Here is a 15,490-nt window from a genome sequence, read left to right as displayed (position 1 = left end):
AGTATAAACTAGGAAAAAAGCTGTATTTTAATATCCCTTTCTTTGCGGATGCAGAATAAAACTTGTAAAGAATACAGAAGGTACCAAATCAACTGTGTCACAACCCAGGGCTTTTACTAACTAGACTGGGAGATTTGATATAAAAAATTAATGAGCTTTCCATTTAAGTTAGCCCATGAAACCAAAAGCAGCGTAGGTCAATGTTCCATTGCAATTCATGTCTGCAACAGCAGAGGGTTTAATAGTTTTGACTGAACAGAAATCTTTAACCAAAGTCTATAAATGAAAGACTTCTGTTCTTATATTCTCCCATCGGCCAATTTTACAGACAAGTGAACAGATCTTCACACACTGTAATCAGCTAAAAATGCTTAAGATGAATAAACTCAGCAGACACGTTGTCTAGTCTAGACCATTCTAGCCCCATCCCATCCCACAAAACAAATCAGCTCATTTTCAAAACCACCCTACCACAGGGATATACGGCCCTTTTTCCACAAGGCTCTAGTTTGAACATCATACAAAAATCAACGTGGACGTAATACAATGTGAAGGATTCAGCATTTTCAAAGGCTGCCAACAATATACTGTGCAGTATTTCAAGCAAGCATTTGTTGCTGTCATAAAGATAGCACATACAGGAAGACATGGGCTGCCAAGAAGAATCACTGACTAAGTCTGATGCAAGATTGCCACCTTCAGGAATCCAGGAGATAAGCATAATAGGAACGTTATTACTCAAACTTCTAAAACTTGATTTTTCACTTATGTCTCAGACAGATACCTCCATAACATAAGAATAAAGAGTCCTCACTGTCCCTTACTATCACCACCATTATATTGATGGTGAATTTGGTACTCAGGAAAGTGAAAAACAAACAGACCTGACTAAAGCCAGGCAAAATATGGGCAGGTGTTGTTCAAACTGCCCAGTAAAGGTCTGCCAATCCAATACAGTCCTGACTCACATCTCCCTCTGTTCTGGAACTTTAACTATGGCCTCTCATATGGCTCATAGTTAACGTTAGATGATTCAAGTCTGTGTACTAACCTTTCACCTCCGGAGACCTGGATCACAAAGAGGAGCAATTTCGGTAGCACTGTTTTGTCCCATTCCCCAGTTTTGTAAATCAAGTAAAATTAAAATGAAGAAAAAAAAAAAAAAAAAAAGCCCTCGTAGAACCTACTCAAGAAGTGTCCAAGACTGCACTAGAAGCAGTGTTAGAGGTCAGGATTAAGATCCATTGAGAGATCTTTGTGGGAAAACTTGTGAACAATTCATGGCTCAAATCAATAATATTGATTCTTGACTTCTATAAACATAGTAACACCACAAAAAACCTTTAGCAACATCTGTGGGTTAATTTGCCATGGACAAAAATGAAGTTTATATCAATACAAAACTCATTTTATTCTGCCAATTAACACAACTGTCTCAATAGCGAGCAACATGTTTCTGCATTTTGCCTACTTATGAGGGTGGATAAAAACCGTGAATTTTTTTTAAAGATGAATTTTATTTAAATAATTTTTATAATTTAAAGCGGATTTATTAATTTGCACATGGCTAGTTGTTTAGTTTCTTCCCGTTTTCTAGTCTTAAATTGCTAAAATGGATATTTCGCAGGTATTTCTTTACTTAGTTTTCTAGTTGTTAGAATTTCAGATTTTACACACAGACTTCTTCTATTAAGAAGTTTCACACTTAAAATGCTTTTCTATCCTAAAATAAAAGACAGGTCCAGGGTATAATTAATATACTTCGTGTGTAAACACCGCAAATTCAATACTATAAAATTTATAAACAAATAGCCAAAACTACATTTGCATACAACCCCATCTTCCAGTATATTGAACTTCCACAAATCAAGAAAGCTGAAATGTTTTGACCAGGCTGTATTTCCTCTATCAGGTTTTGCAGGTGAGTGTCTGGGGCTTGTGCTCCTAAGTCACTTACATACACAAACCTGAGTTTAAGAACAGTTTCAGGCTCCACTTTTGAAAATTATTCATATAAAAAGTTCATAATTTTGTTAATCTATTGGACGTGTACATAACTTCACATTGTTTAACACTGAATCTGTTTTGTTTTGAAGTGACAAAGATTTATGCCACTAATTTTTTTAACTAAAAAACAAATTTAGCGTCTGACCCTGCAAGCACTTATGCATATGTTATAGTCTTACTGAAGTCAAGTCAATGGAACTACTCAGTTTCCAAGATCAAAAAAGGACCACTGAGACCATCTAGTCTGACCTCCCCTGTATAACACAGACAATAGAAATAATTCCCGCAAATAATTCCTGTTTGAATAAGAGCACATCTTTTAGAAAAGCAACCAGTTCTGATTTAACAATTGCCAATGATGGAGGATCGAGCATGACCCTTCTTGGTAAATCATTCCAATTGTCAAGTACTCTCCTGGTTAAAAATGTACACCTTATTTCCAGTATGAATTTGTCTAACTTCAACTTCCAGCCATTAGATCTTGTTATACCTTTCTCTGCTAGACTGAAGAGCCCTTTATCCAATATTTGATCCTCACAGACGTATCAAGTCACCCCTTAACTTCTTTTTGTTAAGCTAAATAAATAGCGATAAACTCACGAAGCTCTATTAGGCTCTTATCTGAACCATCTCCATTTTATCAACATCCTTCTTGAATTGTGGGCACCAGAACTGGGCACAGTATTCCAACAGTGGTAGCACCAGTGCCAAATACAAAGATAAAATAACTTCTCTTCTCCTACTCGAGATTCCCCTGTTAATGCATCCAAGGATCACATGAGGCTCTTTGGCCACATAGTTACACTGGGAGCTCATGTGCAACTGATTATCTACCACAACCCCCAAATCTTTTTCAGAGTCACTTCTTCCCAGGCTAGAGTCCCCCATCCTGTACGTATGGCCTACATTCTTTATTCCTAGATGTATGTACATTTATATTTGGTCATACTAAAACAGAGATTTTGTTTGCTTATGCCTAGCCTAACAAACAATCCAGACTGCTCTGTTGCCTTGACCTATCTTCTTCATTATGTACCACTCTACCATTTTTTGGTCATCTGCAAACTTTATCAGTGATGCTTTTATGTTTTCTTCCATGTCATTAATAAAATGTTAAAAAGCATATGGCCAAGAACCAATCATTCCAGGACCTGACTAGAAACACCTTGTTAATTTTTATTCAATGTTTTTAATCAAAATGTTGTGTGATAGTAAATCAAACAGCTTACAGAAGGTGCAATATACTACATTTATCTTTATCAACCAAATGAATATTCTCATCATTCATGTAAATAAAGTTACACACTTGCAGGATCAGAGCCTTAATTTTCCAATATTTTCCCCCTATAATGTAAAAATGTTTGTAAAATTCAGATAAGATGCCTACCATCAGTGGCATTTTTTTTAAATGTATTTATAATTTAGTTCATTATACTACTTTTAATCTAAAATTGCAATAGCACAAATTTTCAAATTATTTTTATACATCTTCAACCTGATTTAAATTATTGTTAATCATGATTTAAATTGCTCTCCCCTATTAACCAATACATTCATCACATTATCAATATGTATTATTGACATCACATATTAATATGCATTAAGCACATAGTATCAACATAGCATTATATTGTATATATATATTTCTACAAGGTACATGGTCTGAATTGGCGTATGTGTTTCTATAATCCTGTTCACTTATGAGGAGTATCCCATAACACTTTGCAAAGCTGTAGTCAGCCAGCCTTGACATTAGAAAATAAGAAACTTGTCAGAGGCAAAATACATTAATGTTCTATGGTAGCTAAGGAGGTAATTTCCCAGACTAGTTCCTGGAATGCTAGTATCCGAAATAAAGATAAGGAAGGTACTGAACAAGTTAAGGAACTGGTACAAACTACTGGGCTGGATTTTAGTGAAATGTAAAGAGTTTTGCAGCTTGTAAAACTATCCTATAAATACTTTGGGTTCCCCCAAATGTGGTAGCCAACTTGTTGCCTCAATGAAGAAGTGTCACTGTTTCATTGTGAACGATTAGGGACAATAACGCAGGTGGCATCCATCTCCTCTAAAGCATCCATTGCCATTGTCACCCAAGAATGATTACCCACCTTGAGGGGTGTGGAAACCCTGGCTTGAATTCGGAGTTCGTTCCCGGTGGGCTGCCTACCACAGCTGAAGAGCCCTGCCTTTCCTCAGCATTATAGTTTCTTTGAAAGATGCTAGACACTCACCTTTCACACCCTCACTTTTAGTAGAAAAAACTTACATTGCGCGAAGGCAACTGATGGTGAAATTAGCCTCCTCTGACAGCCAAACTCCCTAACAATTGGGGCATTTTACAGGAGTTGGGATCTCATCCACTACCCAACCCTGTTCACAACAGTCTATAATAGCCCCAAACAGAAGATTTTTTGGGGGGTGAGGGAGCTGTTCAGGGGCAATGTCCAGGTGGGAAACCAACCTCTGCCTCTTCAAGCTACTGGGAAATGGAAGTGTGTGCAGATTCCTACTGTATGCTGTTTGCCTTTTATGCTCCCCCCACCACTCCCTGTATATTGCTTGCCTTTGATTTTTCCCTTCACCAAACGAACCCCCCCTCTGTATGCTGTCTGCCTTTTATGCTCCCCCTACCACCCGCTGTATATTGCTTGCCTTTGATTTTGATTCTACAGGTGTCTGTAGAATGTAAGATAAACAACAAGGAGTCAGTTAGTATATTAATACAGTGATACAAATGTTTTCATTTCACTGATGGAAAGCATGATATAATGTATCCACATGTAGCACTGTGAATAAACTCTTAAGAAAGTATCAATTTCCATGATTGGCCACTGAAACAACGTAGCAAAGAATTTCCTCTCACTGCTGGCATTTAAAACGCATTCACTACGCCGGGATGGGGGTGGGTGGTGAAATCTTTCAAAGAGACAAACTTTAAAGGGCTAAACTTTCAAAGGGACAAATCTTAAAGGGACAAACTGCAAAGGGCTTGCTGGGCAGTTAAAACGCATTCACCATGCGGGGAGGGGGGTGGTGAAATCTTTCAAACCTTTAAAGAGACAAACTGCAAAGGGTTTGTTGTGTGTGGGGGCAGGGTGATCGCAGCTTGGATTTTAAACCCATTCACCACAGGAAATGAAGATTTAAATCTTCCTGGGGCTGCTTTGGGAGAGGGTACTGAAATGGGGCATCATGGGATACAGTCTGGAGGCCAATTAATTTGAATTAAGTCCCATTGCATCCACACTCACACTAATGCGAATTAACTGATGTGCTTCAGGTGCTAATGAGCAGGGGGTTGGACTAGATGACCTCCTGAGGTCCCTTCCAACTCTAATATTCTATGATTCTAATCCACTTGCAGAGGTGGTTTTATTAATTCGATTTTAAAGGCTCCTTAATTCGAATTAACAATGCGCAAGTGTAGACGCGGGAGTAATTAATTCAAATTAAGGGACTTTAATTCGAATTAAGACACCAGTGTAGACCAGGCCTTAGAAAGACAAGGGAAACCAGCCCCTTATGCTTCTATGGAAGGTCCTGACAGAGAAAATCAGCCATGGCTGGAAAGAAGAAAGACTGCTAAGAAATCTACCTTGAACAAGGACTGTAGCTTGTTGTCAAGTCTTAGCCACTAAAAGCATATTTTGTTTTATTTTACTGGTAACTCTTTCCATCTTCATTCCTTATACTTGAACTCACTTAACCTTATGTATATTTTGTTAATAAATTTGTTTTATTTTTTCCATAAACCAAACTTAGTGCTGCATTTGAAGGGAAGGGTGTATTTACCCCCACTTAAATTAATAAGTTGTAATGTGCTTTTGTCTCATTAAAGGGCAACAAACCTTATTATTTCTCTAAGGTGTCCAGGTGAGGACTGGACACTTCAGGCACACAGTTTTGGGGAAATTCAGGACTGGGAATAAGTTGCTGGTTGTAACCAAGGTGGAAGCCAGAGTAGGGCTGTAGACAGGCTGCTGGGGTCAGAGGTGCTTAAGCAGGGCAGTGAGCACACAGACACTCAGGTTACATTCTGTATGCTTGTAGACTGGCTGTGACTGTCCCAGGCTAGGAGCCACAGCAGCAAAGCACCGTAAGGCACTCAGGGTTGCAGGGCAAGTGGTGACACAAACCCTTACTCATCTGAATTGCACACAGAATACAGTGACACATCCCAAAGCCTACTGGCTGCTATGAGGCAAGGATTCTCTGCTACTGTACACCTCTCTGAGCCTTCTGGCAGCTCTGATGGATGTGTATCTTTACCCTACTCCAGCATTTTTAACCCTTCTCCAGTAATTCTTTCCAGCATCTGTCTGTGCTGCTGCTCATACAGACTTCCCAAACTGCTGCAGAATGAAATTGTCTTGATTCTTACTAGTACCACTCACAGAAAGCAGCAGTGAGTGACAGCAGATAATCATTTAGTTTTCTGCAGTTTGTGAAAACTCTGCAGACAAAATACAGCATTACATTGATGTAACCATAATTTCCACTTGGAAGGTTATTTCTGTAACCATTAGGGCTAGAAACTTACTATTCTTTAAAATGAAAACAGATTATGCAGAAGGTTAAAAACCACTTGCTCAGTCAATTTCCAACTCACCCCAAGTGAATGAATCTTTCAAGCCCTGATAAAGCTTTTAAAGAGCTTAGAAAAGGGTTGTGTCTCTTTGGGGGAATCAGATGTAGAGAATATAAAATAATAAAAATGAGCATCTTTCTATAAATCACTGAGTAAAATCTTTAGTAACTGTGCAAAATTAGACGAAGTTAAAAGCTTCTGTAAAGGTCAAAGTATCAAATTCTAGTTTAGGTTTTCACTACAGATCTAACTGCAAACTTCCTGATAATCTTTTCTAAACATCAAAGCAGAGCACTTAACCTTTCTTTCTCCTACCAAACTGGATTACAGCATATCCAGGGAACTTTCTAAAGTGAGTGGTAAATTTCCATCCTCCTGTCACCTGGTTCACTCCCTAATAGTACTCTGTACAGACTGTGGGCATGTTGCACCTGCTCTCTCTCTCTCTCTCTCTCTCTCCCCCCCCCCCCCCCACTGTCCGCTTCAGTTCCTGCCCTTCTCCATTCTTGACACCCCTGGCTCCCATTCCTAACCATGTCTCTGGGCTACCCATGGGCTGGCATTCAGCTTCTGATTCATGGCTTTGACCCTCGGCCCTCCTCTCAATTGATTCTTGACTCCAGCTTGGTGCCGCTCTAACCTTGACCTAGCCATCTCCATGGCTTCAATCATTAGGCATGACAGCCCACATCCCAGTCGTGACAAATAGTCTGAATTATCGGAGTCCAGCTATCTGTTCCCCTTAGTTTCATACTTATTTTTTCTGTCAAACTCAAGGGTTAAACTTACGAAAGCAAACAGTTTCTCCCAGCAACTACCACAAGACTATGGGATTTCCTTCCAGATGCAATAGGATGACCACAGACTTCACTGCCTTCAAAGAAAATGCAAGTCTCATTTCTCTAGTTTAGCCTCTCTCCAAGAGCAGCAGCAGAAAAAAATAGATATAGACAGAAAAGTGTGATCAAATGCACACTGAAAACAATTTCCAACCATCTCCTAGTAGACACTGTTTTGCATTATTTCATATTTGGAAGGTGCTCAGATATTATTATTAATAGAAACCTCATAAGAACCTACATAACTATAGAGAGATAAGAAACAGACTATATTCACTACAGATAATATTATGGGGCGTTTCAAAAGTCATGCCCCACGTGAATGCAATGACAAGAAGCTACAGAGATCACGGTCTACCTTTGGTTAGTTGATGAAAGTCTAAAATGCACCTGGACAGAGTTAATATTTAAATTAGACTCCATTAGGTAAAGAAGGTACTCAAGTAGTTTTTATGCAGAGCAATAGGTCTTCTTGGGCCCGACCTCATCACATGGCAACCATTCAGAATTGTGTATCTATCCAGAAGATGGCTTCCAGGATGTCAGGAGAACATAACCTACCTGCTCAGAGACACCATGTCAAGAGGCAAGCTGTCCACGACAGAACTCTCCCTGATTCTAGGTGTGATCTGAGACCAGAGACTCTCAGCCTGATGAGATTAACCTTGGCCATTTGTAACAGAAGAGAGAACCACAATTATCTGCCAGCAAGAAGCTATAAGGACCATCTAATCTTTCTTCCTCCAGAGCCTTGCCAGGAAGAAAGGTGGATAACAGCCTCCTTTCCAAGTGAATGGAAAAGGCATGCTTAGCAGTCTTTTCCCAGTACCATAAACAGAAGACTAGTAGCTTCCTGACAGGTGAGTGGTGAAAATATCTGTCTCTAGTGTCTTCCACTGTAGGAAGAGCTGATCTGAGACTCCCTTATCCAGAGATCACTCATAAGAATCTATTATGGATCACTTTAGTCTGCAAACACATTCTCCTCTTCTACCAAATCCATGGCAGCTAAGATTATTATTACTGCTGTTGGAGACAGCTCATGCCCATCTCCACAGGGCTTCCCAACAGAGGAAATATGGCCTGGTGCCTCCCTGCCCATGTATATAAACAGTGGCCTGTTTGTCTGTTTGAACTACCTTTGGGGAAGATTTGGTAGACCACATTACAACATGTTGCAGATACAGATGGGTAAAACCTTCATCCAACTGAATCTCTGCACTGCAGCTCAGAACATGGGGGCACAGCACCAAAAGTCTAGCCAGTCTTTCTTCTCGTCAAAACAACCTCCACCACGAAGCTCTTGTAGGGACTTAGCCAGTGGCATCCTCCATTGAAGATGTGTTTTTTTTCTTGATCACCTTCAAGACAGGAGCAGTTGCATGAGGGATCTGTCACATCTCCGTTAACTCCGCCAAAATAGGGTGTAAGAACACAGCAACCTTAACACATAGGAGGTCCTGATCTGGGTAACTTTCACTTGTGACTGCTGGATTCCTGAATCGGTTTTAATTCAAGATTGGCTGAAGCCTTGAACAGCCTCTAAAAAAGTTGGGGAAAGTAGGATCCTTCTCAGCAGAGGCATGACCTTGGTGCTTCTTTCAAGTAGAAAAATACTGGGGCATCAGAAAAGTCCTCTAATTCACTCAAGTACAAATAATAGTCTGCCAGCCTCATTCTCAGCATGCCCACACTCAAATGGTTGAAGCTGTCTAAGCAACGGCAGGGCACAGAATGACATACGTGTTCAGGGAAACACTGACACAGGGTGTGTCAGAATGCTCAGTTCCTGAGATGTCAGTGTATCTACCATAAGTATCTCTAGCCTCACTTACTATCAAGCTCAGTCACTGACCATGACAGTGCACCTGTGCCATAAGATCTCACACCAGCTCACACAGGGCAAGAGTGCCTCAAAGGTGGTACTTTGGCAGCCTCAAAGAACCACAGTGACCAAGCCAGATCATTAATTGTACGTCAATATCCAGAATCGAAGGTCCCCTCTCCACTTTGAGCATATAGATGTAGAATGGTAAGATCCATACTCCTGTCCTTCATATGCAGCTTCATGAAATAAAGGGCTTCAAAACATGCACCTGGGGGTACTGCTAGCTTGCTCTCTCAGTGCTTCCCACCTCCCCTCTTATTCCTTTTTTCTTTTAGATTGATACGAAAAGAAAAAGGGACAACTATCCAAAGCTCTAGGCACTTTAACAAGTGACAAGAAAACTAGCAGCCTTCTTCCCAACAGAACTCAACTACCTTTGAAACACAACATTTCCTAACCCCATGCAAACCTAAGCACCGCCAGTTTCAGCTTCCTGATGAACCAGGGCTCTGTGACTTCAAGCATCGAGTCCCTGAATGCACCACGGAGCTGGTGTGTAGCAGAGCACTCAGCTTTTCTGATGATGACACAAGGGTGCTTTGGTGGTGAGGCCACCAACCCGGGATTAGTCAGGTCTGTACTGACACACTAGCACCAAGTCAGGGGGATTAGCATTCTTAGCTGACTAGGGCTTTAGCTTTGAAGATTTACCCTTGGAACCATTCTGCATCAATCTCATGCCAGACTGAGGTCAGGTCTGCACTATAAACTTACACTAGTATAACTACATCGCTCAGGAATGTGAAAAATCCATACCCCTGAGCAACGCAGTTATACCAACCTAACCCCCAGTGTAGACAGCCCTGTGTCAATAGGAAGGCTTCTCCCATCAACATAGCTATCACTTCTCATGGAAGTGGATTAAGTATGCCAATGGGCGACACTCTCCTGTCGGCATATTAATGTCTTCTCTGAAGCACTGCAGCTACACCACTGCAGCATTTTAAATGTTGACTTGCCCTTAAAAGAAGTAGGATAACATTTGCAGATGTATCCTGAAGATCACAATCAATTCCAAGGCAGACAATGTAATAAATACCACAACACAGGTGGCTGGGAACACGTTACCTGGATTCAATGCTCTCTACACTGGCTCCCACTGAACAGAGTCCAGTTCAAGTTTGCCGTGCTGATCTTGAAAGCCCTGAATGGAGTTAGACCTAGCTACCTGAGTTCATGGTCCTTCCTCTGTGACCATAACCTCCCACATGTGCTATGCTCCAATGGAAAAAACAAAACTGTCCGTCAACAAGAATGCAACAAAACCTTATCCACAATTATGTTATCCACACAAGACGGAAATCTGTGACGTGTTAAGTACGAAGCCAAAGCACCTGTATGGCAAGAGTGTCATTCGTGCCTTCAGCGACATTTGACAGTGCAAGAAGGATTCAAATTCAAAATAAGAGAATCTCATAACTGCATGAGACAATTTTCACAAGAGCCAGACCAAGACTATGGAACTCAATGCCATTGAAATAGAAAATGACTACTAAGTTTGCTACATTTGGCGCTAAATCCAAAACCCACCTCTTCCACCACGCTTTCCCACAATAATACTCCTCATTTTCTTAAGTATGTAAGAAAAAATTAAAGCCTAGCCTGTGTCTTGCTGGTAGGGAAGGAAGCGATAATTGCCATGTTCTCTCATGGGAGGCACTTTGATACTACAGTGATGTGGGCCATGTAAGAACAAAGACACATGGTCATCTTGACATAGCTGGCAGGAGGAAGCAAGCCATTTGCTAACTAATATAGTATAATTTTATTCAGTTCTTTAATTTATTCTTTTAATCTTTTATAGGTCTGGTTCTGTAGTCAGAACCAGAGTCAAAGTTACACTGACTTCCATGAGAGTTGGAACAACTGGACACTGCAGCCTTGGGCCCTGATTCTCAGCTCAGGTGATGTAACTTCTTCCATCAGATCCTGAGACTAGAATCATCAGGGAAAGGTCTAGAGGGAAATCAGTTCTTCCCAGTAAGACTATCAGATCCACCAGTCCACCACTCTTCTTCCAGCACCCTAGACTCATAGACTTTAAGGTCAGAAGGGACCATTATGATCATCTAGTCTGACCTGCACAAGGCAGGCCTCAGAACCTCAACCCACCCACTCCTGTAATAGATCCCTAACCTATGACTGAGTTACTGAAGTCCACATGTGCAGTTGTTCCTACTAAGCTATTTCCAGCTATCCAGGGTGGAAGAGCAGGAAGACAAGAAGCAAACAGTGATAGAGAACCACAGGCTCTGAGATTTACCATTTATTTGGGAGTAGGTAGGTAGCTTTGTCTAGTTACTGTATTTGACATTTTGCTAACATTAGAATGAAACTGTATGTCTGATTTTCTTCTTTCAGGTGTCTGGAAACTGCTGTTGAAACAGTTCCTTGAAAAACATCCAAATACCAATAATTTAAGTAATATTTATAACAATTTTCCTCTCCCATATTCCTCCAACAGAATTGAGACCAGACCAGCAAATGTCTCAGTTATGCTTGGCCCTAAAACAACAGGGGGTAGAAAATGTTCCCAGCAGACCTAAGACTAAGGAAAAGACTCTACTGCTCTCAAACCCGATGAAAGGGGGAAGAGAACAGTGCATCATGCTGACCAATACTGTCTCTCTGTTTCTTTGTACTCCAGTCTATCTGTATCCAGCTGTTGCCTCTTGTCTTAGACTGTAAAATCTTTGGGGCAGGGACTTTCTGTGTTTGTACAGAGTCAGCCACACTGGGGGTCTTGGCCCATGACGGGCTCCTACGCACTATGGTAATAGAAATAATTAATAATAAAATAGGGAGAAACCATTTTAAGTTGCACCAGTTTAGCTGGAGCTGCACAAACGACTTCATCTCACGTGCTGGAGCCAATCACCATGGGGAAGTGCTGGGAAAGTCCTGCACACAGACAGGGTGTTCCACTCAAGTTTGCTGCAATGCCGTTTCATCTAGCATAGACAGGGCCAACTTGTCTAACCTAAAGTACTTTTTTAACTAAAATTTAGTTATAACTCCAAGTGTACCAAACTATGTTATAACACAGCCGGGTTGGCCACAAACATTTTACAGAGCTTGTTAGACTTGTTTTTATACTGTAAACGGAACCTTGTGTGTGTGTAAAGAACAGACTGGCTAACAGTAACACAGACACTTGGGACTAGATCCACAAAGGGCCTCTGGCATTGAAATGCTCAGTATTGCCATACCTAATTTTTAGGTACCTTGCCACTTAGTGGAATCCACAGCCCTAAATTAGGTACCTAGGATCCCTATGAAATGCATGGGGAGAATTATGCACCTAAGAATGGAATCCATGAAAGCCAGCAAGCTAAGTGGGTAGCCATCTAAGCTAGCCAGTAGGAAATACCAGAGATGGGGGTGGCCTAAACCCTGCCCCTCAAAAGGTACTTAGTCTGGGCTGAAGGGAGGTGCTTCCCTCCACTCAGGATTCACAGTTGTGAATACTCCCCTGAAATTAGGTGCTCCTATTAGCGCATGGATTCGGGCACTTAATTAGGATATAGGAAACCTAGGTTCAAGTTCCCCCTCTCCCTAATGTGAAGCAGGGATATGAACCTGGCTTTTCCAGGAGAGCGCCTTAAACATTGGGCTATGGGGTATTCTGGGGCAGGTCTCTCACAGCCTCTCCTACTAAACCTGCACCAGTATGTATAAACAGAAAAATATTCATCGGGCCACTGACAGAGGGAGAATGACTCTATAGCCCTAAAGGTTAAGGCACCTTAAGGTTAAGACAGAGTAAATCCAAGTTCAAATCCCTTCTCTCCAGAAGGGGAGGAACTGAACCCAGCTCTCTCACATCCAGGGTGAGTGCCCTTAATCAATAGACTAAAAATTTAAAAGAGAACTGGGGGGGGCCTCCTTCTCCTCCCATTTTGTGTGGGTTTAGGAATGCTCTGAGAATGCCTAACGGACAGGCACACAGGGGCTTAAACTGAGGGCTGTGTGTACGCTCACTTTTGGAAACTTCACAGCACAGTTAGCTCAAGTTAGCCGCATCACCTGACCTTCAAACTCAAGCTAACTGTTGTAGTGAAGATAACCCGTAGACACCTCAGAGACTGTAAATAAGTGGAAATTTAGAATCATACAACTTTAGGGACCTACAGAGTTTAGGTGGCAGCTAAGCTGGGGTTTTGAGAAGCTCAGTGGCACTTAAAGTGGCAGTTAGTCACCGAAGTCCTTTTGCACATGTAGCCCTTCGGCCCCAAATCATACAGCTAAATCCACATGGATGCATGGGATCAGGATCTCTGCATCGCTGCTTGATAAAATATTTCAGAGTCACCCTTCAGTCATACAAAGGAACAACTGGAAAACCAAGTCAGGAGAGAAGACATTCCCTTGTCTCCGTTTGCTCTAGAGTTACCCAGCCCAAGTTTTGCTCCTGAAATTAGCTACACAAAAGAAAGGAATCAATTTATCAACCGATAGAAACGAGGATTTACGCAAAAGCAGGGGGAGTCACGTGGAGAAGTCAGACACAATTAATGAGCTATTCACCTGTCAGAACAACCATTCCGCTGCCTCTTGTGCAGGACCAAGAGCTCTACCCTGCATACTGTCCCTGCAGCCGTGGGGGGAAGGGGGCAGTGGCTGGATACGACCCCCCCCCCCTCCCCGGGGGAGAGACTGGGGAGGGGCTCCCCCCAGCTATAGGGAAAGCAATGCCAGTCCTGCGTGGCCCAGAGCCGGGGCACGGGCTGGCACCAGCAGAGAGCAAGGAGACCCTGGAGCGACCGGCAACAGGGAGACAGGGGGTGCCCCGCCCCGCCCCGCTCACCGTCTAGGGACACGAACTGCCCCACGGCCGAGGAGCCGCCGCCGCTGTTCTCCACGAACTGCACCTCGGAGACGATGATGTTGTCCTCCAGCACCGAGCCGCAGCCCGTGCACACCGCGTCCCCCCGCGCCGCGTCCACCTCGATCTCCGCGCAGCCGCACGCGGCGCACACCCGCCCGCCCGGCATGATGCCGCTGCCCGGGGCCCGCTCCCCGCCGCTACTACCGCTCACGGTCTGGGGCGCCCTGAGCAGCAGCAGGCCTCGCCGCCGGGCCGGCTGGGGGAGGAGCCCCACGCTCGCGCCCAACCCCGCCTCCTCGGTTCTCTCGCGAGAGCTCGGGGGCTGCGGCAGCCGCGCCGCTTCCGGCTAGGCCCGGGCCCCGGCGGTGCTGTCCGAGCTCAGAGCGGGCACGAGCTGCGTGTGTCAGTGTCTCCGCCCCGCCGCCCTTAGCCCCGCCTCTAGCCCTCCGTCACCCCCGCAGTACCCCCCCCCCCCCCCCCAGCTCCCCACGCCCGCCGCTCACGGCCCAGCGCCCCCTCACGCCTCCCTCTAGGACCCACAGTGGGTCCGTGGCAGTACCTCACCCCCCACCCTTAGCCAGGGCCCCCCTTTTCCCTCAGCCCCCCATCATTTTCACCTGGCTCAGTCCCCCATGATCTCAGACCCCCGCCCCCGTCTCTCTCCCGTAGCCCCCTCCAGCTCTATCCCTACTCCCTATAGCCCCCACACGTCACTGTGGTGTGGCACCCTGCTGCCCCATACAGGGCCCCACTCTCTTCACGTCTGGACCACGCTGCATCTGTCATCGCACCATTTGCCTCCTAGCCCTAGCTACACGGAGACGAGGGGATTAGAACCCAGCACCCATGGCAGCTGACAGCACCAGCTTCTTACACCTGCTCTACTGCCTCTGGTATTTAAACCCCCCTCCTGTCGATGTGCCACTGCCTGTGGTATTTAAACACACATCCTTTCTGTGTGCCACTGACTAACACATACAAGGACTTTGTCAGGTCTGAGTGACATATACATCATTAGGTACTAATTATCTCCTACTTGGTACTTACAGTATAATGTTTTACAGTTTCCTAGTGTATTATAAATAATTAATCTTCAACACCCTCCCTGGGGGGGTATGTTAGACTGTTCCCAGGAGAATATTGTGAAAGTAGAATAATTTGCCATCTAGCTGTTACTAAGCATATGAACTATTTCATGTATTAATAGGAACATTTTCCATAGTCACTAAAATTCTCATGGCCAACTAAGCATATCCACACATGTCCTTCTTAGCACAGTTTTATCACATGGGTTCAATTTGTTACAAGCCAGAGATACTTGCAGGTCTCTAAGGATT

General features: G+C 43.4%; 1 protein-coding gene across 3 annotated transcripts in view; it reads right to left on the bottom strand.

Moving 5' to 3' along the window:
* Window positions 1-14,584, bottom strand: part of BRF1 (BRF1 RNA polymerase III transcription initiation factor subunit) — a 227,001-nt gene extending 212,417 nt beyond the window's left edge. For all 3 annotated transcript variants that reach the window (XM_067554938.1, XM_067554936.1, XM_067554937.1), the window contains exon 1: window positions 14,133-14,584. In XM_067554938.1, the coding sequence (XP_067411039.1) occupies window positions 14,133-14,319 (187 nt within the window). In that variant the 5' untranslated portion in view covers window positions 14,320-14,584. The remainder of the gene's footprint in view (window positions 1-14,132) is intronic.
* Window positions 14,585-15,490: the final 906 nt, after the last annotated feature.

The sequence above is a fragment of the Emydura macquarii genome, unplaced genomic scaffold (genome assembly GCF_026122565.2).
Source record: "Emydura macquarii macquarii isolate MOO-44397 ecotype Brisbane River unplaced genomic scaffold, CSIRO-AGI_Emac_v2 contig_1551, whole genome shotgun sequence".
In the NCBI taxonomy this organism is placed as follows: Eukaryota; Metazoa; Chordata; order Testudines; family Chelidae; genus Emydura; species Emydura macquarii.
The sequence above is the reverse complement of the archived record's forward strand: the minus strand, read 5'-3'. Positions and strand labels throughout refer to the sequence as shown.